This window comes from Cherax quadricarinatus, chromosome 17 (assembly GCF_038502225.1).
Source record: "Cherax quadricarinatus isolate ZL_2023a chromosome 17, ASM3850222v1, whole genome shotgun sequence".
NCBI lineage: Eukaryota > Metazoa > Arthropoda > Malacostraca > Decapoda > Parastacidae > Cherax > Cherax quadricarinatus.
The window spans coordinates 37,883,100-37,909,780 of NC_091308.1; the positions used below are offsets into that span (position 1 = coordinate 37,883,100).

Below are 26,681 nucleotides of genomic sequence, written 5' to 3' on the forward strand. Positions count from 1 at the left end.
CTCCATCTCGAATCTACCAATGGAACTTCAACGCCCCATACAACAGACGGTTACCACCAGCCATGAGTAATCATTCTCTATGGTAGGACTACAGTACAGGTATTCAAAAGATTTGGTGATTGTTATAGTCTCAATTTATTGTAAGTCAAGTCAAGGCAGGAATACTAGTTAATTCTGCCACCTATTTTTGTGTGAGCTTGAAACACTTTGGAGGATTAGACTCTAGGGACCCGAGATTTTCCAGTCACAATTTGTTTCATTGAGCTCTTTATTATATCAAGGGAACTGTCGTAAGACACTCTTGATTTGTTGGTGAGAAGATTGGATGGTCAAGTGACCCCATTCTACTTACTGTTTGCATGGAGCCAGCATAGAACCCTTAGTTTTCATTAATACATTGTTTAATTGAAGCAGGGATCAAGCCCTCTGGTTTATTTAGTTTGAGTGGAGCAGGAATTGAACCCTCCGTTTTCTTTAATACCCGTTTCATTTTTCCCCTGGTAGTTTAAGTTATTCTTGCAAGCATGGAGGAATACCAGTTTTGGATGAATGCTGGAAGTAAGTTAGGAATAACAGGGAAAAATTTAGAATCTTTCATTAGTGCTAAGATCCAGGAAAGAAATGAAAGAGAGAGAATTGAGAGAGAAGAGAGACAGTTAGAAAGGGAAAGACAAGAAGAAAAGGAGAGAGAGAGAATCGAAAGAGAAGAGGAAAAGTAGAGAGAGAGAATTGAAAGAGAAGAGGAAAAGGAGAGAGAGAGAATCGAAAGAGAAGAGGAAAAGGAGAGAGAGAGAGAATCGAAAGAGAAGACAAAAAGGAGAAAGAGAACCTTGAAAGACAGGAGAAAAAGGAGAGAGAGAGAGTTGAAAGAGAAAGCCAAGAAAGATAGTTAGAAAGAGAGCGCGAAGACAAAAAAGAGTGTGATAGACTTGATCGTGAGGAGAGAGCTAAAGTAAGTGAGGAACAAGTTAAATTAAGAGAACTTGAGGAAAGAGCAAAGGCTAGAGAACGTGAGGAAAAAGCTAGAGAACATGAGTTAAGAGAGAGAGAAAAGGATCGCGAGCTTGAAAAAGCTCGCCTTGAATTAGAGAATAAAAAGTTAACTTTTACACAACAACAATTAGAGGAAGGAGTAATTGAACATCATGCAGCTAGTGCACATATTCCAACACCTAATTTACCTCCCTTCACAGAGGGTGAAGACATTACTTCATACATTATCAGGTTTGAAAATACCGCTACCCTCTGTGAATGGCCTGCTGACATCTGGGCTACCAGATTAGGAATGTTATTTTCTGGTACAGCTTTGAATATCTATGCAACTTTGTCACAGGATATCGTATGTAATTATAACCTACTGAAGAAGGCAATCCTTAAAGCATATCAAAAAACCACAAATTCTTACAGGAAAGATTTCAGGTATGCCACCTTACAGCCTGGCCAGAACTTTCAGCAGTTACAGGTAACACTCTTTCGTTTGTTCGACTTTTGGATAGAGAGTTCAGGAATTGATCACAGTTATGAATCTCTTAGAGACTTCATGGTTGCTGACCAGTTCCTGACAGCTCTTCCCCACCAGATAAGAACATTCATTAGAGAACGTAACCTGATTAAAGCTGAGGAAGTTACTGAGGCAGCTGACTTGTATGCTGAGGCTCACAATTCCTATACAGACCTAAAGGGATCGAACCTTAAGGGCAATGGTTCACCTGAACCAAAGATTAAGAAGCCTACAGTAGAAGCAAAGTCACCAGCCATTATACCAACATGTCATCGGTGTGGTGGTATCAGACATAAACGTCCAGATTGTCCTTCCAAGAAAATAGAGAAAGTTGGTAGATGTTTTGTTGACGGTAATGACCAAGCACCCTTCTGTTCAGGAGCAGTTAATGGTATAAAAGTCTCAGATATATTACGTGACACTGGATGTACATGCACCGTAATTTCGGACAAACTGTTCCCTTACTTTAAAACCTCTCGTGTGTCCTCTATTCTTTCAGATTACTTGGGTCGTGAAAATATTTTCCCTACAATACGTTGTTACTTGAAAACTAAATGGTTCACCGGTTGGACTAATGCGGTACTAGCCCCAATTACTTGTTCTATAATAGTGGGTAACATTAAAGGTGCCATTCTTCCTTCAGAGGCGGATCTTTCGTCACCACCCGTGGATCTAAATTTTCCAGCTCTTCTTCCTTGCAAGTTAAATAATCCCCTTAACAATTCCGCACTGAAAGCTGCATTGTCTCGTACTGTTCATTTGGGGGTGGAAACAGATGATACTGCTCTCGATAGTGAGGTAGCAGGATCACCTGTCCACTCGTCAGGTGAAAATAAGGGTATTGCCTCCAGCACTCTCAATGTCTTGACTAGGGCTCAGACCATAACCCCGGCTTCTCCTACCTCCTCTTCTCCCACCGTAAGTCCTTTTATTTTCCCAGATTTTACGTCCAAGGATGACTTTGTCAATATACAGCGCAATTGCCCTTCACTTCGGGATTGTCATAATCAAGCTTTTAACAACAAAGTTATCCATGGGAGATACGTATCTCATAAGTTTGAATATATTAATGGTATCCTATATAAATCTGTATTTAAATCTCATTCTTCAGTGATAGATTATTCCCTCCTTGTTGTTCCTAAACCATGTCGAGAGACTGTTCTTCAAATGGCTCATGATTTGCCAGTGACCAAACACTTGGCCCATCATACGACATGGCATAAGCTCAAGCACACTTATTTTTGGCCAAGTATGTACTCTCAGGTTACAAAGAAGTATAGTTCTTGTAATAGGTGTCAGGTGCTTACTGCACAAAATGCACACACTCCTAGTTCCTGTATATTTATTAAATCTAAAACATCCCTCCTGCAGAAACGAGATACTCTACCATAAAAAAGGAATGTTTGGCCCTTGTGTGGAGTATCTCCAAGCTTAAATTTTATCTACGGAAAAAAGAATTCATTTTAGAAACGGATCACAAGCCTTTGATATACCTAGAAACTTTTAAGGGAACCAACAGTCGCCTCTTGAGGTGGACCTTGGCACTCCAAGCTTTTAAGTTCCATATTGTGTATATCAATGGTATATCCAATTATTTCTCTGACTGGTTAAGTCGTGACAGTCAGTAGAAGATTTGTTGTCTTACGCGACTTCCACGTGTTAGAACTTTTTCCTCGCCTATTCTTCTTATACTCCTTGACTATAAGTCTTGGTATGGGGGAGTGTGAGGGAAAAGTTCAATAGATAGGAGTAGCGAGGGAGTATATAGTAACAATAGTTTCATTGCCGGCTACTTGTTAAGGTAGGGTAAGTCCAGCTCCCGCTATTCCCCCCCTTTTTTCCCCCTCCCCGAAAGTGATAGTTTGATTGCCGGCGCTGCTTGTTAAGGTAGGGTCAGTCTAGCTCCCGCTATCCCTTCCCCTCCCTCTTCACCCCCCCCCCCCCCCCGAAAGGTGACGTGTGGGGCTCCGGCCAAACAGTAATCACTCAACTTACAGCTCCCAGCACTACTGTAAGTACATGCCTGCTCATATTCTAGTGGACTTATTGGTTGAAAGCTTCACTTTTGACCAATAATAAACTTAGTCCTTTCAGTCTTGCTCTATGTTAAATGTCTTAATAATCACCACGTCTTTTAGGTATTGTACTTATCATGGAGAGTGATTTCTTAAGCAGTGGGTAACCTGTCTCTCTTTCCAGCTTGGAATGACAGAATGGGTCACCTGCCAACAAACGAGTAGAATTGAAGGAGACGGACTAACATCCTGAGACATCCCATGTTTTATCTACTTACCTGTGCACATGTATGAAGTTGCAGGACATAACCCCTCATCATTGCAGCGGTAAAGAACCTGCTTTCCTGTCATCTGGATAGATTATTTTACGGCTATAGACTCTGTGAAGAACGAGCTGGTCGGTTGTCACCAACACCTGCGACCCCCCCCCCACATCATCAGCAACGGCTACGATTTCAACAACACGCAGTGTCACCACACCAGACACCCAAATTTTATATATATTAGCGTTGAATTCAGATATCATTTATATTTTTCATTTTTTATTTCCTGTAATGTAGGATCAATATTTCATATTTAAGTGTTTTATATTTTATATTTTCTAAATAATAAAGTGTTTATGTTCATCAGTATTTGTTCTTTTTCTATGCATTAATTTTCCTGAGGAGGAGCCAGCCTTAGTAATACTGACTGAAGTTGTTACAGGGCTGAGTAAGCCTTCACAGCACTGCATGCTGCAGGATTTGTTTTATGTGGTGTACACTTACCACATAGATGTATTCTCTCATATCTAGGCCCAAATTTACTGCTCACAGCTTATCTGAGTGAGACGAGCTCAAACTCTTTCAAGCCGTTTCCAGTAGGAAAACCAATAAAAATCATCTCTATTTCTGTAATATATCTTCCATTCTATCAAAAGAGACCAAGAAATCGCAAATACAACTATGAAAAACATACGACACAGCACTGCAAAGTCGCTGATTTAATCTAAAATTACGGTCTCAGTTTTTTTTCTCTCAATATGCACTGTGTGTTGCAGGATTTGTTTTATGTGGTGCACACATACCACACAAATGTATTCTCTCATATCTAGGCCCAAATTTACCACTCACAGCTTATCAGAGTGAGCTGAGCTCATGACGTAGATCTATGGTTTGGACCCTCAACGTAAAGCCACAGATCTACGGCATGGACCCTGAAAGGGTTATATAGCCGGACTTGAGTACTGGAAATGGGAAGTACAATGCCTGCACTTTTAAGGAGGGGTTTGGGATATTGGCAGTTTGTAGATGTATGTCATATATGCTTCTAAACTGTTGTATTTGGGCACCTCTGCAAAGACAGTGATTATGTGTGAGTGAGGTGAAAGTGTTTAATGATGATGAAAGTATTTTCTTTTTGGGGATTTTCTTTCTTTTTGGGTCACCCTGCCTCGGTGGGAGACGGCCGACTTGTTGAAAAAAAAAAATAATAATAATGTTTCTTTGAAGCATGGTGTAAGACAAGTGTCACTCCACTGCTGACAGTGCAGCAGTGGTGACATTTGATGAGCATGCACTGCCTTGGCTTTATTTGTTTTCACTGTTACACTTAAACATGTCTGTCTGTCTGTCTGTCTAGCTCTCTGTCTGTCTAGCTCTCTGTCTGTCTAGCTCTCTGTCTATCTGTCTGTCTGTCTAGCTGTCTATCTGTTTGTCTGTCTAGCTCTGTTTATCTCTGTCTCTGCTTATCTGTCTTTCTGTCTCTCTGTCTGCTTGTATCTCTCTCTCTCTCAGAGAGTGCCACTCGTGAACCAACAGGTATTACACACAATGCAGTAATCACGTTTGATTCCTGAACAAGTGAAAATACATATTACTTGCCATTCATACTTACTATGCATTATATCTACAAGCACAGTATATGTCTGGATTTTTTGGGGTTATCCTAGGTAATTTACAGTATGTATAACTGTATTTATATGTACCTGTGAGACAGAGATAAACAGACATAGAGATAGACAGAGAGAGAGAGAGACAGATATAGATATAGATACAGACAGACAGACGGATATAGAGAAAGCCAAAGTCAATCAGCCAGCCAACCAGCCGCTGGCCAGCCAGCCAGCCAGCCAGCCAGCCAGCCAGCCAGCCGCTGGCCGGCCAGCAAGCCAGCCGCTGGCCGGCCAGCAAGCCAGCCGCTGGTCGGCCAGCCAGCCAGCCAACCAGCCGCTGGCCGACCAGCCAGCCAGCCAGCCGGCCAGCCGGCCGGCCAGTCAGCTGCTGGCCAGCCATGTTGTTTACACAAACCCATGCTCCCTTCCCCACTACCCACACTGCCCTCCCCACTACCCGCACTGTCTTCCCCCCCACCCACACGCAAATAAGTCACTTTGTCCAACTTTTTTTCGGTTATCCTAGGTAATCTACACATATGTTGCTATGTTTACACAAACCCACACTGCCTTCCCCACTACCCACACTGCCCTTCCCACTACCCACACTGTCTTCCCCACCAACTATGCTGTCTTCCCCACCACTCACATGCAAATACAGTAAGTCACTTTGTCTGACTTTTTTGGTGAAAGGTGGAAGGTTGATAATAGTCTGGGGTTTTCATCACTATTTCTGGTATCCAGGGCATTACTTTCTGTCACAAACTCCTCAACACCATTAGATTCATCTTCATTGACACTTCAATCTGTGTTAGAACTACCACTTGGGAAGGTAAGAGTCACAATTCACCAGGGAGTCAGGTATTCCTTGCCACTTGGCTTGGTGACCAAGGTGCACTAAATTACCATTCCCACAATGCAATGTGGGTGCCCTGATATTTTCAGTGTGTACACTAACCACGCAGATCCATTCTTTCACATGCAGGCCTACAGCTTTCTCCTGCTAGACTTGAAGGCATTAGAATTTTAGTGTACAAGTACAGCACTAACCCTGGCTCTCAAGCTGTAAATGTACGGCACCGACCCTGAAAGGGTTAAGGAGTCGCGATGCATTTGGGAGGTCAATGATGTAAATGAGAAAGAGTAGAGGACCTTGGACACTTCCCTGTGACACTCCAACAAATACAGGCTGAGCATTGGAGGTCACACCAGACCATTAAATTCCAATACACATGTAAACCGTCCACTCATACTTCTTTTAGACAGCTACAACAAAACATACAGGCATAACATGAGGCACAAAACACTTTTTGTCCCTCGTATCCGTCTCACACTATGTAAAAATGCAGTGTATATTAACCCTTTGACTGTTGTGGTCGTATATATACGTCTTATGAGCCACCGTTTTTGACGTATATATACTCATAAATTCTAGCGGCTTCAAATCAAGTGTGTGCACCACATAAAAAATCCTGCAGCACGCAATGCATAATGAGAAAAAAAAATACGACCTTTTTTTTAATTAAAATGCCGAATTTGTGGTCTATTTTTATATAGTATTTATGGTTGTATTCTCGTTTTTTTGGTCTCATTTAATAAAATGGAAAACATATTATAGAAATAGAGGTGATTTTGATTGGTTTTACTATGAAAAGAACCTTGAAATGGAGCTCAAAGCAGGGGGAAATGTTTTATTTTTGCCGATGTTCAAAAGTAAACAAATGATGTCATTTTCAAATAAATGTCCAAGTAGCCATTCTAATATGTAGTCATGAATGGGTTGACATTATTTATACAATTATTACAATATTGCAGTAGTCTTCATAACAGTAAATCTTCTATTTTTTGCTTGAATAAAAATTAAAAATAGAAAGCAAGAGTAATATCAGAGGGGCCTGGAAACATGACTAATGAACAGAGAAAATGTTATTTTAGAGCCAGGAATGTCTGCATTGTTCATTCTGGACCCTGTTTTGAAATTGTCATATTTTTTAATTTTCATGAAATTGGCCAAATTGCAAATTTCTGACCACGTTATTGGGTAGTTAAAATTGGTAAATGGGCAGTTTCTTGTACTCAATCGATAGAAAAAATGGAGTTCTAAAGAAATAGCTATGAGTTTGGTCGACTGGAACAATGGAATTAGCCAAAAATAGGGCTCAAAGTGGGCGAAATCGGTGATTCGTATATATCACTAAGGTCGCTAACTTCGCGAGAGCTTAATTCCCTCAGTTTTCCATCAAATTTCATTCTTTTAGTGTTATTACAATCGGGAAAAGATTCTCTATCATTTCATATGAAAAAATAATTTATTTTTGGGGGGAAATTTTGCGACACCAGGGGATCCCTCAGGATTTGGGGTTGCGACAGTCAAGGGGTTAAGAGCCTGAAGATCTGGAACTCTTTGCCTGAACCAGCAAGAGATCCTGTTATGGGGCTATAGGACCCAACATGTATTTATAAGTAACAGTTACCTTGTAATACCTAATTATATTGAATTGATGGGGACTTTGCTCTAAATGTCAGAAGGACTGATCAACCTTATGACTGAGAGGCAGCTGGGTCAAACCTATTTTTCTCAATATAATAGGTTATACTATAGACACATAAACACACAATTTAAATAAGTAGTTTATAAAGTTGTATTTCTTTTTGTAAAAGTAAAATTAAGGTGTGGTAGAATTGTGGTAACTGGAGAAGTGTGCTTGGCAACAGTCTTTTGTTTTGGTGGGAGGAGCTTAGGTAGGCTTCTCTCTCTCTCCCTCTCTCTGACTCTCTCTCTCTGTGGCTGACCTTCAACCTGGCAGGATCTCTGGGTCCTTCTCCTATCTTTTGGGGCATCATGTGTGCTCCAGGGGTGAGTTTTTATAATTTAAGTTTTGGCCACCATACCCAGGGTGACTAAAGTGTGTCAAAACACTGGTTAGCCCAGAGTTATGTCAAGGAGAGAGAAGGAAGAGTGTTGGAACACACCATGTGGAGCACAGGATGGAGTGTGTAGATTTGTTTTGAAAATGGAGGCTGTGATTGTATATTCTGTACATATCTATTGAGAATACAGTTATATTTTTATAGTAGTAGTTTACATAACCTGTGAAGAGGGCTGGTGAAAAGGTATCAGAGACACTCAAGATGATCAGCCATGATGTAAGTATTACCCCTAGACAAATAAGGCCATTAAGTAAAAGCTACCCCACACTAGAACATGTAGTGAGAACCTTACAATCAAAGTAATAAGGGACAAACCAACGTAACATGGGAGCTTGTCCGGGAGAGTTATTTGACTGCTAAAATAACTCAAAACAATCTTTGAACTATATGTGCTGGTATGGGGTAATAACAGTTGCATGTTTCTGGTAGAAGATTTACCAAGGTGGGTCAGTGGAAGTGTTGTTTTCATATATTAGTTTACAGGTTGTTTTTCTCCTAAGGTGGGAGAAAGGTTAAGTAACACATTTGTGTTGTGGTTATGGTAAGTGCTATGTGCATAGTTTACATTCAATTTGTGTTATTTTATGTGCCTGTGGGAAAACTTTGTCCACTGATACTGTAAGAGGGAAGCAAGTGTTTAAAGATAAAACTATGTCAGAAGATGAGTCTTCAGATTTTTTAGGCTTCAGGGAAGAAGGTAATAATTCATCAGTAAACATGCCTGTTAATAGTGAAGATGAGGAATCACCTACTCCAGGTGATATGGAAATGGAGAGAATGAGACTGAAATTAGCTGTACTAGAGGCTGAAATGAAATTAATGAAAGCTAAGGAGAAAGAACGTCAAAGGTTAGGAGGTTCAGAACAAGAGCCTGAGCAGTACTTTAACATAACTAAAGCTGCAAATTTTGTCCCTAAGTTTACAGAGAGTGACCCAGATAGGTATTTTTCTTTTTTTTGAGAAGACTGCTTTGGAGCAAGGATGGCCCAAACAGAAGTGGGCTACCCTAGTTCGCACACAACTTGTAGGTAAAGGATTCCAGAGAGTAGAGACTCTGGAGGGGCAAGATTTTTCTGATTATGATAAGATTAAAGAGGAAGTATTGCTTGCATACCAAATGATACCTGAGAAATATAGGCAAAAGTTCAGGAATCAAAAATTTCAGGATGGGCAGACCTTAACTGAGTTTGGGAATGAGAAACTGTTCCTTTTTAAGAAATGGGTTTGTTCTAAAGGAGTTAATAAAGACTATAACAAATTAGTAGATCTGATGGTTCATGAGGAATTGTACAATACAATCCCTGTTGACCTCAGAGAATATTTGGAGGACAAAAACCCAGATAATCTTTCAGAAGCACTGGATCTAGGTGACCGATTTTTGGCTCGCAGGGAATTGGTAAGTAAAAACAGTCATGCTGCTTCTGAAAATTTCCCCACTCATTCTAAACCTTATTCCAAGTCTTATGGTCATAAAGGTAAGTGGGACAAGAATTTTCAGGAACAAATGAAGGCTGAGGTGCCCTATAAAATAGAAGGAAAAGGTAAGTCAGCTGGAGTTCAAAGTTTACCTAGACAATCAGATAATGTTTCAGGTCCTCGAGTAAACAGTACCAGTCCTACACCAAATGGTAAAAATACCTTTAAGAGTTATGCCTGTTACTACTGTAACAAAACTGGACACACTCAAAAGTTTTGCTGGTCAAGGCGGAGAGATCAGGAAAGGGAGGAACCACCCCAGAGGACTCTAACTGCAGAGATACATCCAGTTGCCTGCATTAGGTCTTCAAGGCAAGGTGAGGAGGAACCTTTGGATCTAGACCCCAGGATGTGTATATTTTCTAGTAGGTCCACAGTTGGTTTGCAAAAGGATGTAGGCAGAGTTGAGAACATATTGTCCTTGAGAGATGGATGTAGCACCTGCTCCTTGCTACGTGCTGGAGTGCTACCAGTGTCTAAGGATACCTATACTGGGGTAGATATATTGTTGAAGGGTATTGCGGGTTCAACCATAAGGACACCGGTACACAAATTATGGGTAGAATCTACATACCAAGTTGGCTATCTCCCTGTAGGTATCTCAGATGAAATTCCCTTCGAAGGGGTCGACCTCTTATTAGGGAATAATGTGATGGGCTTGTTAGACAGTGAAGAACCACTAGTATGGGGGCAACCAGGCCCCAAAGTTTGGGAGAAGAAGGCTAGGGAGACCCTGCCAGACCTTTTCCCTGTTGGTGCCATCACAAGAAGTATGTCTCGTGACCAGGATACCAAGGGTAATCCTTATATTTCTCATGAGGATGGTGAGGACTTAGGTTTGGAAACTCTATTTTCTGAGGTTGAACTGCAATCAACTAAAGAAAAGGATACCACAACCCGAGTTGAGCCTAATCAGTGCAGAGATCAAGGAAGTAGTGTGAGGGAGATTGGGCCTACTATGATGCAGTTAATTGCTGCACAGGGGTGTGATGACACACTTAAGTCGATCAGAGCCTCGGCTGTGACTGAGGAGGAATCTTTATGTTTAAATAAATGCTTCTATTTCAGGAAAGGTATACTCATGAAGAAGGCACCTTCGGTTGCAGTACCAGTAGAAGGAGAGCCAAGTTTTGTCACCAGGTCGTGGTGCCTGAGCCTTATAGAAACCATGTTCTTAGCTTAGTGCATGACACACCTCTAGGTGGACACCTAGGTATTGCTAAAACAGTATCCAGGGTTTCCAGGCATTTCTTCTGGTCTCAGCTGTGGGAGACTGTCAGAGAGTATATTGAGACCTATCATGTCTTTCAATTTATAGGGAAACCTAGTCTAAGTATTAAACCTGTTCCCCTCCAGTCTATTTCAGCACCAGGTGAACCCTTCAGCAAGCTGGTAGTAGATGTACTTGGTCCATTCCCAAGGACCAAACTGGGAAATGATTATTTACTCACAAATATTTGCTCCACTACCAGGTACCTGGAAGCAGTCCCTCTGCATAAGATAACTGCTCATGTAGTCTTAAGGGTTTTGATGAAGTTCTTTTTTCAAGTTTGTTTTCCTCAAGCAGTGCAAAAAGACCATCCTTGAAGAAAAATACCTCGTAACCTGATAACAAACTTTCCTTCCTCATTTGTTTTGGCAAGTCCTAACTTTACCTCAAAGTCTTTTAGAAATGTTTTGAAGGGATTAAAAGTAGAGCCTAACTTTGCAATGGCCTATCACCCTCCATCTCAAGGGGAAATAGAGAAATTACATCAAGCCCTCAAGACAATGATGCAAGCCTATGGTATAGACAATACTAACAACTGGGATGAGAGGATCCCTTTCTTTGTATTTGCTGAGTGGGGAAGCACTCTGGAATTTCTGAGCTATTGGCTTGGGGAGGATGGTGATGCTCCCCCCTCGGAGCTTTTTCTCAGTTTCAGATACTGTTTGGCTCATATGAGGTGGATGGTACCAGTGAACGTGCCCATCAACCAGACCAGGATGATGATGTGGGACCATAATGTGAACCATAATACTCTGGAGGCTGGAGAGGAAGTGCTGATACTGGAGCCAATTCATGTGAAAATCTGTATAGCAAGTTGCTGTGAGCTGAACATGTTGTGGGGGAAGTTCCCAGGGGTTAGATATAAAACCCACACCCCCAAGCAAGAAAAGAATGAGTATAGTGTACACAGTAACCGGTTAAAGGGTTTGAAGTTATGTCAAAAATTCAGAGAGACCAATGTTTTAATGGAATGTAAAGGGCTGCAAAACAATAATCTGTATGAAATACCAAAAGTGTATTTAAGAAATAACATGTGTAAAAGATTTTGGGAAATGCATGCTTGGTTTTAATGAGAAAAATGTTGGAGAGTTGGCTCAGCCACCTTGGAACTTTATAAAAGTTTGGGATGTCAGTAATGGGGAAAAGTTGAAACTCAATGAGGAAATTGTTAAGGAACCTGAGCCAATTCAACAATTTTTGTGTGGGAAAAATCTGTATGAAAAATTGGAGATGGAGGAAGAAGTGAAATTCTTCCACCACCAGTTTGTAGTGCTTAGTGAGAGTCAGTGGGCATTCCCATGCTTCATGGTTCCCAAATTAGATGGCACCCTGGGCATAAACACTGACTACCACAAAGTACATTTAACAACTAAGGTTTACAGGATTAGAAAGATTGATACTTATGCACTAAAAGATGCAAACATTTTAAATAAGCTAAAACATGGAAGATGTGATTTCCATGGTCTGTGTTCAAGCACCATTTTAATGTGTGTAATGCAAATTGTGTTCATTGTGTGTTTAAAATTTGTGTGTGAGATGGAACGTGATGGTGTTTGTGTAAACTTGATGTATCCAACCTGGGTGCAAAGAGATGTCTTTGGTGTTTGTTGTTGCACTGCGAGAGGTTGCAGAACTGTTACTGTCTATGAACAACCTTCTAAGTTTAAATGTCAACATTTTACCACAGGAAAGAAAATTTTCATTTTGGGGCTGGCTATTCAGCATTTGTACATGTCTCAGGATCTCTTCATCCTGTTCCTGTGTATGGTGACTAAAATCAGACTCTTAAAATAGGCTTTGTTCCTACAGCCTTTTAATTTGGAAGTCAAATATATAAAAGGCTCAGAGAATGTGGTTGCTGATGCTCTCTTTAGATGTTTCATGTAGATGCATGGTGCGTACTTTGTACATAGTGTTTGTCTTGTGCTGACCTTGTTGTTTTTGCAGTGGTGAACTCTCAGCGAGCCTGAGTACTCTCTACCAGCCATATGACTGTGAAGGAGTCGAGTCAGAGCCAAAAGTGTGACGAGGGTCAGGGTGTACGTAAATGCGAGTTGAGGCAGTGGTTGACAACCTTCGGTAACATGAGACGTTCAGGAAGGTATGTGATGTTGTGTCTTGGTGTGCTCTATATACAAAACGGCCCGACGATTTGCCTTTGTGGTCCCTTGGACCCCTCCATGTTCTATGTCAGCCTCCTCTTCATAAGTTTGGAGGATCTGTGTGGAGTGGGACCTCGGAAGATGGGCTTAAGTGCCTGACCATGTTAAGGATCGTGAGTGTTGACTGGAAGTCTCACTGTTTGGTTCGGCCACCAAGTGAGAGACACCTTGACATGTTTTGTGAAGTTCCTGCCTGGTGTACACCTGACTGCTCTGGGTTTGGCTCTACACTCGTCTCCTGATCAGGAAGATGCCACCCTGGAGTACCAGTTGCTTGCTGGATTACCGTAGCAGAGGCACAGGCCTGTTGGTGCGGGCTTTCACAGTGGGCATTGTGTGCAAAATTTTGCATTGTAATGTGTATTGTTTAAAAGTCACTAAAATTGTAAATAGTTACACCCTTGAGTATATGGGTATGGTTAAAATGCTTTTATGAAAAATTCTGCAATCTGTTGTAAATAACAGTAAAGTGAGGAGTAGTTATGGTGCTAGGAAATATGTAGCATTTCTAGTAGTCTTGTTTACCGCCTTCAGACTTAAGCAATATACTTTTTACTAGCCGTATCCTGAGGGACACGGCTAGCTTTTGTGAGACTTCGTCTGGAGGTGGGGGTGTTATGGGGCTATAGGACCCAACATGTATTTATAAGTAACAGTTACCTTGTAATACCTAATTATATTGAATTGATGGGGACTTTGCTCTAAATGTCAGAAGGACTGATCAACCTTATGACTGAGAGGCAGCTGGGTCAAACCTATTTTTCTCAATATAATAGGTTATACTATAGACACATAAACACACAATTTAAATAAGTAGTTTATAAAGTTGTATTTCTTTTTGTAAAAGTAAAATTAAGGTGTGGTAGAATTGTGGTAACTGGAGAAGTGTGCTTGGCAACAGTCTTTTGTTTTGGTGGGAGGAGCTTAGGTAGGCTTCTCTCTCTCTCCCTCTCTCTGACTCTCTCTCTCTGTGGCTGACCTTCAACCTGGCAGGATCTCTGGGTCCTTCTCCTATCTTTTGGGGCATCATGTGTGCTCCAGGGGTGAGTTTTTATAATTTAAGTTTTGGCCACCATACCCAGGGTGACTAAAGTGTGTCAAAACACTGGTTAGCCCAGAGTTATGTCAAGGAGAGAGAAGGAAGAGTGTTGGAACACACCATGTGGAGCACAGGATGGAGTGTGTAGATTTGTTTTGAAAATGGAGGCTGTGATTGTATATTCTGTACATATCTATTGAGAATACAGTTATATTTTTATAGTAGTAGTTTACATAACCTGTGAAGAGGGCTGGTGAAAAGGTATCAGAGACACTCAAGATGATCAGCCATGATGTAAGTATTACCCCTAGACAAATAAGGCCATTAAGTAAAAGCTACCCCACACTAGAACATGTAGTGAGAACCTTACAATCAAAGTAATAAGGGACAAACCAACGTAACAGATCCCCTGCCCCCAAATCAATTTAGGACTATACTTAAAAATCATCTCATCTCTCAGTAATAACCATACCCACCCAATGCTAATCTCAAACCAATTCTGAAGCAACTCTCCCAAATATTTTATTATCCCTTATCTATTAAACCATTATTACATATCCAAAAATGTGTTTGTATCATAAATTCTACTACAGTACTTGTAATACTGTTATCAGTTTCATCTACTTTAGATTACAGAGCTTATTAACTAAAAAATTTGACTACCTGATCATATTAATAAGAGAGTAAAATATTGAATACAGCCTCTCCTAACTTACTGATGTACTCATTTACCGACGACTTGGACTTACGATGGGCTCTCTGACCAGCATGCATACCTAGATAATGTATATTAGAGCTGATTTCCTCTATTCTGTTTATTACAATATATAGTACACTACTGTATAAACATTTAAAAACATACTAAAAATGCTATAAATGGTGCAAAGGTGACATTAAAACAATATTAAAGATGGTTAACACAAATCCACTACCATTATAGTATACTTCTTGCTTACCAATGTGGCCTTAGGAACGGAACTTCATTGTTAAATGAGGAGAGGCTGTATTTGAAATTTACCACTCTTTTACCTGTCTAGACTTAAGTAGTCCTTAAGTATTAGGTCAATTAAGTCCGAAATGCCCCGGCATGATAGTGGCTTTATTTGTACCAATCAAATTATGAAATGTAAACACACATTGTAACCTTTGCAAGGTAATAAACTCTTGTTTTTTTATTGGAAAATGAAGCACTGCTATGGTTCACTTTACAGTGCTTTTTGCTTTACAGCAGTATCTCAAAACCTAACCTCCTGTATAATTTTTAATAACAAGACTGCAATACACATCATACAGGTGTTTACATTATTAAGAGATATAATATGATAATGCAAACATGTCAAACTTTTCTAAGTGATACACCAAAGATGAATCATGGTTGCTGCAGCATGAAATACCTACCATCTTTGTTACCTGGGAGCGAGCGACTGGTAGTACCAAGGGGTTTTAAAGGCGCCTGTCAGGAGAAAACAATGACACATTTACTAATACCAGTACTAATTTGCCTATGATGCATCATAAATTTGTTTATACTGAAGAAGAATGAGAAAATTAATTATGAACTTAAAAAAAAATATATAGTTAAAAATATACAGTGGACCCCCGGTTAACGAACTTTTTTCAATCCAGTAGTATGTTCAGGTGCCAGTACTGACCGAATTTTTTCCCATAAGGAATATTGTGAAGTAGATTAGTCCATTTCAGACCCCCAAACATACACGTACAAACGCACTTACATAAATACACTTACATAATTGGTCGCATTTGGAGGTGATCGTTCAGCGGGGGTCCACTGTATTTTGTTGAGGTTAGTTCCAGAGTAGCTGTTTATGGCATGGGTATGTGGATGTTGTACACTGCCATGGTTGTACATCAAATTAATGTGCATGAATGAATCTCAAATAGGCTTAATGAACAGGAACAATAGAATTTATGAGATAATTTGCCACTAAAATATCCATACCAAAGGGAAACTGAAGAAATATCTTGGTGAAAGCACAGGTATGGAAATTTATCTGTAATTCTTTTGTTAATTTCAAGTACCTTTTTCTGGAGAGTGTCAAATTGACAAAGAGCAACCCTATTATATTCATTTCACAGAAGTGAGAAATTCTACATATAAAACTGCACATTATTTTCATTGCATTTAACTAATGATTGGTTCTGGTGCACTCTTACAGCTCGATAAGGAAGTTTATTTGGAGAAGCAAAGGAGCACCAAAATTTAGTAACAAGACAGACAAGTGATATGGTTACTACTGTACTATTACACTAGGCACAGGCACCAGCCTTAACACTGATAACTAGAAAATAAGAGTACTGTATAACGTAAATGAACTGGAGAACTGGGCTTTCATAAGGAAAAGATGATTAGAAAATATACAGTAGGTGATGATCTATGGGCAATGAATAAAAATTGCCACAGGTATTAGTGAAGTCAGTCCTGAAAGAAATAATGACAAGAGAAAAAAATAAGGTCATGAATGGAACAACTGCAACTGGTACTAGAGTGCACTTACCCAATAACAAAAGAAACAATCCCCAACACATACATTCTTAACACCTCCCTATGATAAAGAGTGAGGATACTGCTAAAATTCTCATCTGTGATTTCATTATATGAGAGGTACTGGTGGGAGGGAAAGGTAAAAACAAGAAATGATATGCTACAGATAATAAATTACATAATGTTCACACATTTACCAAAGAACAGTGCAGTGTCCAGAGAAATCAGAATTCATATGCAGTCTAAAGAGGACTGAAGTTGTAGGTGAGACAGCACTGCAAATATGACTAATACTAAATCAGAATAATACCTATGGAGTATTTATATATTTAGGTGGTGCCATGGACAAACCTCCTCCTACTCCTCTGACCATTAAACACAAAGTTTTGCCTAGTACAAAATACAGCACCAATGAACAAATAAAACAAATACAGTAGAGTGACTTGATAAGCCAGTATATTCCTGAAAACAGCTATTTTTATATAAACACATGCAGAGCCAATAACTTATGGGAAAGCTGAATTTCTTTTACATGATGGTAGGAGTGCTGGTGTATTTTTTCTGTCTCATAAATACACAAGATAACAGGTATGTCTTGCTACTTTTACTTACAATTACGTCACACTAAACATGCATGTACACGTTTGTGTATACACACTCATATGAGTTTTCTTTGGCTTTTCTTAATAGTTCTTAATAGTTCTTGTTCACCCAAAATTAACCAGACAAACCATACCTAATAACTACCTGTTACTCAAAAGCTACTCATATTGTGCTGATGAATGCTCAACCACTTCCTCAGTACTTCAAAATTAGGATGTCTAAATTTCATTGTTTTAAATAGTACTAAATTGTAAAACATCATACTGTAAATTGTTCCAGTGTAATACTGTAATCTTTATAAACTAATTCAACAGTGTAATAATTCTCTACTAGACTTATCAAAGCCATGTAGCATTACCTAACAGAATATTCAATTCTCTTGTACTCAATGTAACTTATCGAATGACCATATGAAATATTATTGCCTTTCTAATCTTAAGTTAATTTTTAAGTTTGCCTGAAATGCTCTGCATACAAAGGGGCTTTTGGCATGTACACCCAACTATTATATTCCTCTGTACAACCATGTTTCATGTCAAAATAAACTTCTTATTCTTATTCTTATTTTTTCTTTCATATCCATGGGGAAGTGGAATAAGAATCTTTCCTCTGTAAACCATGTGTGTTGTAAAAGTCAACTAAAATGCCGAGAGCAATGGGCTAGTAACCCCCTTCTCCCATATAGCTTCCTAAAAATAAAAAGAAGAAAATTAAAGGTGAATACAGTAAAGAGTAAGGTTATGAGGATAACAAAAAGATTAGGTGATGAAAGATTGAATATCAGATTGGAGGGAGAGAGTATGGAGGAGGTGAATGTATTCAGATATTTGGGAGTGGACGTGTCAGCGGATGGGTCTATGAAAGATGAGGTGAATCATAGAATTGATGAGGGGAAAAGAGTGAGTGGTGCACTTAGGAGTCTGTGGAGACAAAGAACTTTGTCCTTGGAGGCAAGGAGGGGAATGCATGAGAGTATAGTTTTACCAACGCTCTTATATGGGTGTGAAGCATGGGTGATGAATGTTGCAGCGAGAAGAAGGCTGGAGGCAGTGGAGATGTCATGTCTGAGGGCAATGTGTGGTGTGAATATAATGCAGAGAATTCGTAGTTTGGAAGTTAGGAGGAGGTGTGGGATTACCAAAACTGTTGTCCAGAGGGCTGAGGAAGGGCTGTTGAGGTGGTTCGGACATGTAGAGAGAATGGAGCGAAACAGAATGACTTCAAGAGTGTATCAGTCTGTAGTGGAAGGAAGGCGGGGTGAGGGTCGGCCTAGGAAAGGTTGGAGAGAGGGGGTAAAGGAGGTTTTGGTTTTGTGTGAGGGGCTTGGACTTCCAGCAGGCATACGTGGCGTGTTTGATAGGAGTGAATGGAGACAAATGGTTTTTAATACTTGCGTGCTGTTGGAGTGTGAGCAAAGTAACATTTATGAAGGGGTTCAGGGAAACGGCAGGCCAGACTTGAGTCCTGGAGATGGGAAGTACAGTGCCTGCACTCTGAAGGAGGGGTGTTAATGTTGCAGTTTAAAAACTGTAGTGTAAAGCACCCTTCTGGCAAGACAGTGATGGAGTGAATGATGGTGAAAGTTTTTCTTTTTCGGGCCACCCTGCCTTGGTGGGAATCGGCCAGTGTGATAATAAAAATAATAAAAAATAAAACCTTTAAGCTGGGATGTTTGAATGTGCATGGACATAGTGCGGATGATGAGAAAGAGATGATTGTGGATGTTATGAATGAAAAGAAGCTGGATATCATGGCTCTAAGTGAAACAAAGCTGAAGGGGGGTAGGAGAGTTTCAGTGGGGAGAAATATATGAGATTAGGTCAGGGATTTCTAGTAGACTTAGAGCTAAGGAAAGAGTAGCAATAATGTTGAAGGATCAATTATGACAGGAATAGAGGGAATATAAATAGTATATATATTCAAGGATTATGTGGAGTAAAATAAGGATAGGATGTGAAAAGTGGGTTATATTAAATGTTTATGCACCTAGAGAAGAGTGTGTGTGTGTGTGTGTGTGTGTGCGTGTGTGTGTGAGAGAGAGAGAGAGAGAGAGAGAGAGAGAGAGAGAGAGAGAGAGAGAGAGAGAGAGAGAGAGAGAGAGAGAGAGAGAGAGAGAGAGAGAGAGAGAGAGAGAGAGAGAGAGAGAGAGAGAGAGAGAGAGAGAGAGAGAGAAAGAGAGAGAGAGAGAGAGAGAGAGAGAGAGAGAGAGAGAGAGAGAGAGAGAGAGAGAGAGAGAGAGAGAACGAACTGCAGGCTCTATGTTGTGTCTCCTCAGTGATTACCTTCATTGTAGATCTCTAAGGGTAGTTCTCAATGGAACAGAATCAGCAAGACATCCTATTGGGGCAAGTGTTTCACAAGGAAGCATTCTGGGACCATTGTTATGGAATGTCTACTTCAATGACTTTCTTCATCTCATCCCAGAATCCGATGCACATGCAGATGACTGTACACTGACATTCACTTATCCAAGAGAAGAAATGCCAGCTGCTCTAAGCAACATCAATCACCAGCTAAGAGCTATATCAGCTTGGGGAAATAGATGGAAAGTAACACCAAATCCAATCATTTCTGGGGTGGAATCACAGATGGCCTCCACTCCAAACCAACAGACACAGATATTAGTGCCAGGAAAAAAAGTCCCCCCAGTACCAACAATACCACCAATCTGATGACGTTCTTCTTTGCAAATATACAGGGTCTAAAGCCAGCAATGAACAACAAAATACCTTTCATTCGTGGACTCCTTGCAGAGACAAATGCAATGTTCGCAGCCTTCACAGAGACCCGCATAAAGGATCACTTGGACAACAAAATATGGAACCCGGGTTACAACCTATACAGATGCAACAGAGTGAACAGGCAAAAGAGGGGGGTTGGCCTGTATATAGCAGAGTCACTTATTTGTGCGGAACTGCTAAATATCTCAAATGATGTAGCTGAAGTTTTAGCAGTAAAGGTCGAGAACCAAAATCTGGTCATTGTAGTAGTTTACAAGCCTCCGGATGCAACGTCCCAACAATACCAAGAACAGCTGTTGAAAATTGACCAATGTCTGGAAAATCTTACAGCTCCTGCTCCCAACAACTTGCTCCTTGGGAATTTCAACTTAAGGCACCTAAAATGGGGGAATATAGCAAATAATGTTATTGAAGTGGTAACACCAGGAGGCAGCTCAGATGAGAACTCACACACACATGAGCTTTTGAATCTCTGTGCAAAATTCACCTTAAACCAGCAAATAATAGAGCCTACTAAATTGGAGAATACACTGGACCTCATCTTCACTAACAATGATGATCTGATACGAAATGTCACCACAGACAAAATGTGATCAGTCATGAGGGAGCCTTCACCAAATTCAACTTCAATAACAAGAACATAAAGTGGGACCAAGTAAACCAAGTCCTCAATGATATAAGCTGGGAAGATAGACTAAGCAACACAGACCCCAACTTATGCCTAGAACAGTTTAACTCTGTGACACTCGATGTATGCTCAAGGCATATTCCTTTAGGAAACAGGAGGAGTAGATGTAAAAGAGAAAGAGACAGGCACTCCCTTTACAGGCGAAGGAAAAGAATAACAGAGCGGCTAAAAGAGGCCAATATATCTGCAATGCGTAGGGAGACACTGGTCACAGAAATAGCAAACATCATACTAAGGCTAAAGGAATCTCATAGGAGTCAGGAATCGTGGGAAGAACTAAAAGCCATAAATGAAATCGAAAGAAACCCAAAGTATTTCTTTTCTTATGCCAAATCAAAGTCGAGAACAACATCCAGTATTGGGCCACTACTCAAACAAGATGGGTCCTTTGATATACCTTTGAAGAGTTTCGAGAGCTTATCTATTCTCTGAGCCTGGCCATGGGCCAAGCTCATCTGGTGCTTGCCTGGTCAACCAGGCTGTTGCTGCTGGAGGTCCGCTGCCCCACATATCCATCACAGCCTGGTTGATCTGGCACCTGGTGAAGATACTTGTCTAGTTTCCTCTTGAAGGCTTCTACACTTGTTCCAGCAGTGTTTCTGATATCTTCTGGTAAGATGTTGAAAAGTCTGGGACACTGGATGTTGATACAGTGTTCCCTTATTGTCCCCGTTGCACCCCTGCTCCTCACTGGGTTTATTCTGCACTTCCTTCCATATCTCTCACTCCAGTATGTTGTTATGGCAGTGTGCAGATTTGGGACCAAGCCCTCGAGTACCTTCCAGGTATATATTACCATGTACCTCTCTCTCCTCTGCTCCAATGAGTACATGTTCAAGACTTGGGGGCATTCCCAGTAGTTTAGGTGCTTCACTGGCTCAATGTGAACCGTAAACGATCTCTGTATTTGTTCCAGATGACAGCAAAGATATGAGTGAGCTACTCAAGTCCCAGTATGACTCAGTTTTTAGCAAGCTGCTAACCAGACTGAGAGTCGAAGATCTAAATGAATTTTTTATGAGAGAGCCACAGAATTTGGTAAACACAAGCCCATCTGACGTTATCCTGACGCCAAATGACTTTGAACAGGTGATAAATGACATGCCCATGCACTCTGCCTCAGGGCCGCACTCATGGAACTCTGTGTTCATCAAGAACTGCAAGAAGCCCCTATCACGTGCTTTTAACATCCTATGGAGAGGGAGCATGGACACTGGCTGGAGTCATCCCACAGTTATTAAAAACAACAGACACAGCCCCACTCCACAAAGGGGGCAGTAAAGCAATAGCAAAGAACTACAGACCGATAGCGCTAGCATCACATATCATAAAAATCTTTGAAAGGTTCCTAAGAAGCAAGATTGCCATCCATCTAGATACCCATCAGTTACACAACCCAGGGCAGCATGGGTTTAGAGCAGGTCGCTCCTGTCTGTCCCAACTACTGGATCACTATGACAAGATCCTGGATGCACTAGAAAACAAAAAGAATGCAGATGTAATATACACAGACTTTGCAAAAGCCTTCGACAAGTGTGACCATGGTGTAATAGCGCACAAAATGCATGCCAAAGGAATAACAGGAAAAGTTGGCAGATGGATCTATAATTTCCTCACAAATAGAACACAAAGAGTAGTATTCAACAGAGTAAAGTTTGAGGCAGCTACAGTGAAAAGCTCTGTTCTGCAAGGCACAATACTTGCTCCCATCTTGTTCCTCATCCTCATATCAGACATAGACAGGGATATAAGCCACAGTGCAGTGTCTTCCTTTGCAGATGACACCCAAATCTGCATGACAGTATCTTCCATTGAAGATACTGCAAGGCTCCAGGCAGACATCAACCAAATCTTTCAATGGGCTGCAGAAAACAATATGAAGTTCAACGATGAGAAATATCATTTACTCCGATATGGTAAATGTGAGGAACTTAAAACTTCATCAGAGTACAAAACAAATTTCTTCCACAAAATAGAGCGAAAAACTAACGTCAAAGATCTGGGAGTGGTCATGTCGGAGGATCTCACCTTCAAGGACCACAACATTGTATCAATCGCATCTGCTAGAAAATTGACAGGATGGATAATGAGAACCTTCAAAACTAGGGATGCCAAGCCCATGATGACACTCTTCAGGTCGCTTGTTCAATCTAAGCTGGAATATTGCTGCACACTAACAGCACCTTTCAAGGCAGGTGAAATTGCTGACCTAGAAAATGTGCGGAGAACCTTCATGGTACGCATAACTGAGATAAAACACCTCAGTTACTGGGAGCGCTTGAAGTTCCTAAACATGTACCCCCTGGAACGCAGGCAGGAGAGATACATGATAATATACACCTGAAAAATCCTAGAGGGTCTAGTACCAAACTTGCACACGAAAATCACTCCTTATGAAAGCAAAAGATTCGGCAGATGATGCAACATCCCCCCAATGAAAAGCAGGGGTGCCACTAGCATGTTAAGAGACAACACAATAAGGGCCAGGGGCCCAAGACTGTTCAACTGCCTCCCAACATATATCAGGGAGAGTACCAACAGACCCCTGGCTGTCTTCAAGCAGGCACTGGACAAGCACCTAAAGTCGGTACCTGACCAGCCGGGTTGTGGTTCGTACATTGGACTGTGTGCAGTCAGCAGTAACAGCCTGGTTGATCAGGCCCTGATCCACCATGAGGCTTGGTCACAGACCGGGCTGCAGGGGCGTTGACCCCCGGAACTCACTCCAGTTAAACTCCAGGTGACATTTTCATGTGAGAAAACACAAATGATGATGATCTCTAGGCACCATGATGGTAATGCTGGTGCAGTAGTAAGGATGATTGGAAGGGTGTTGGCACCTGGGGAAGAAGTTGATGTTCTTGGGGTGAAATTTGACTCCAAACTGACAATGAAAAATCACATAAATCTTGCAAATAAGGCAGCCAGGAACCTCACAGCACTGCGCCATATCTCGTATCTGCTTGACAGCAGGGATTGCAAGATTTTGTACGAGGCCCAAGTACGCTCACACCTTGAGTATGCTCCACTTCTCATCTGTGACTGCTTGACAGTAGAGAACAGAGCAAGACGTCTGATCTCTCACCTGGACCAATCCTGGATAGATTTGTCATTTCAGCAAAGCCTTCAACACAGGAGGGATGTGGGTGGCCTTACTGTTATGTACAAGGCCAACATTGTCAAAGTACCACACTTGGATCCACTTCGAGGACAGTGTGAAGCACGCTTCTATACCACAAGACCGGCAGAAAGCAGCAACTTCACTCTGGCTGCACCCATCTCCAGAACATCACTTCATTTGAGATCATTTATCCCCAGGATGACTCGAATATGAACACATTCGTAGAGCATTATGATGTCAACAAGATAAAGTCAGTTGATCAGATGAAAATGCTGGCCCAGAGATGGCTCCAACTTCATCTTGTTCCCTACTTTTATGTCTCTTAACAATAAAAATGCTTTCAAATGAACTGATGTAGGTAACAAATCCTTAACCTGTAAATAGCTTGTCAATAAAGCTAGGGATCCTTAACCTAACCCTGTCAAAAGCTGTGTAACAAAAAAAAAAAAAAAAAAAAAGGGGGCGAGGGAGAGGGAGAGAGAGACAGAGAGAGAGAGAGAGAGAGAGAGAGAGAGAGAGAGAGACAGAGAGAGAGAGAGAGAGAGAGAGAGAGAGACAGACAGAGAGAGAGAGAGAGAGAGAGAGAGAGAGAGAGAGAGAGAGAGAGAGAGAGAGAGAGAGAGAGAGAGCAAAATAGCAAGATTATCTACGTTATCTGGCTATTGTCCCAGTAGATACTGCAGTGTTTGTGGGTATACCACAAGGGACAAAATTATTCTTGGATGTAAGGAGCCTACTTGTTCCAACTACTGCCACACAGATTGCACTCCAGAAGGAGAATTTTGTTGCAGCCAGGTTGAAAATTTCAGAAAATTTAAGGATATCCATAATCCTGTGGTATATGTGGATACAAGCCTGGAGCTACAGGAGGAAGGTTCAGAAGTCCTACCTCAGGGACTCCTGTCCAAAGATCAAGACTGCCCTCTTGGGCTGTGTTGTAAAGTTGCAGCTAAGATAATCCATCACAGGGAAGCACTTCATGAGCTCCTCAAATCATTAGATGACCTACAAGCTATTGTAGAAGGCCAGTGCAAGCCTGCATCAAGTGACGTAAGCTGCTCAGCTGATGGTGACACTATTGACAAAGACTGGAAGTCCCACACTGAGCTTAACTCAGGGGTAAACAACTGGTGGAATTCTGTCATCGCTAAGGTCCCACAGACTGACAGAGTTCAAAACACTACCTTTGGGAATTCTAACACAATTCCTCTGACCACCACAGAGGGAACAAATCCTCTTCCCAGCAACGTGGGAAGCCTTGGATCTGTTAATTCTCCTACACCTGACATCTCTGCTTCAGCCACTGCCAGTCTACTTGACAGTGCACATACCATCTCTGATCCTACACCTGTCAGCACACCTGCCGATACTATTCTAGAATCTGGTAGTAGTGCTTCGACAGCAAGTTCTGAGCCAGGAGTTTCTCCACCAGAGGAAGGTGCAGTTAGTGATCAGGGAACTATCACTGCACCTGATCACCTACTGCGCCGAAGTACGAACAGCAGGGACACATCTGTCAGAACTGGTAGAGGGCGGGGTAGAGGACGTGGAGGAGGACGTGGAGGAGGAAGACATCTACAGCCGTCTCACCCTCCACTAACACAGTTCCAGCGGCAGAATCTGAGGACAAATCTGCGAAACACAGGAGGTGCAACAAATCCTAGTCCACCCTCCCAGGCACCTAGGCTGTGCTCTCGCTGTCACCGGAAGGGGCACTCTGCCAACAACTGCCTGCGAGATACCAGGTGTAATTACTGCTACAAGAAAGGACATAAGGAGGACCAGTGTCGGAAGAAAAAGGAACTTGACAGACAGGGCCACCTGTTTAGAGACCTGTTCTCAGAACAAACCAGCAGGATCTCTGAATTGGTAAACACTCTCACACGTCACCCACTTAGCTACTCCTATCCCAGCCCAGCAGGTGGGATTGGGCCTTATACAAGACCACAGACCTACATCCCTGCAGCTGCCTCAGTACCCTACCTCTCTCAAGGGCAGGCACCTTACATTCCCTACACCCCCACCACCTCAAGCTGACCACTTCATCATGAGGAGCCAGTCTATCAGCATCCTGTCGGCCAACATTAGAGGTTTCATTACTAATGTTGGAGAGCTCACACATAGCTTTGTGAACACTCGACGTCCCGACATGATAGCTGTTGTTGAAACATTTTTGGATGACAGGACTCCAGAAAATTTTGCAAGAATTGCTGGCTACACCTCATGGATTAGAAGAGACAGGCAAGAGCAAGGAGGTGGTGTTGCTGTGTGCTTCTCTAAAAGTGTTCATGCCCAGCACATAGATGTTGCCACCCCTACACATCTTGAAATGATGTTCTTCAAGCTCTGTATAAACACTAGTACCTCTGTACTAGCATGTGCAATGTACAGACCTCAGTGGCAACATGCAGACCCTATCAACTTCCTAATGGAAAATATTGACTCCCTTCTGCTACAACACAACTGTCAACATATTATAATTGTTGGTGACCTCAACCAGCACCTTATACAGAGGGACTTTGATGACCTTCTTGCAGTGTTTGACATGAGAAACTTTGTTGATTTCCCTACTCATATCTCTGGCTCCTCCCTTGACCCAGTAGTGAGTGATCTGGCAGAAGGCATAGTCACTTGTCAACCCCTCGGCTACGTTGGATCGTCTGACCACAAGGCTGTTTTTACCACACTTAAGATCCCAACAGAACGAGGTGAGGAGTCCACACGCACAACCTGGCTATGGGAAAGAGGTAATTGGTCA

At 41.5% G+C, this 26,681-nt stretch overlaps 1 protein-coding gene across 2 annotated transcripts in view; it reads right to left on the bottom strand.

Annotated features, from left to right (window-relative positions):
- Positions 1-26,681, bottom strand: part of LOC128686288 (centrosomal protein of 164 kDa) — a 273,426-nt gene that overhangs the window by 148,427 nt on the left and 98,318 nt on the right. For both annotated transcript variants that reach the window (XR_011392109.1, XM_070085949.1), the window contains exon 5: positions 15,666-15,720. Coding sequence is in view for 1 of the 2 variants with exons in the window: in XM_070085949.1 (XP_069942050.1) it covers positions 15,666-15,720 (55 nt within the window). In the remaining variant the exon portion in view is untranslated. The remainder of the gene's footprint in view (positions 1-15,665; positions 15,721-26,681) is intronic.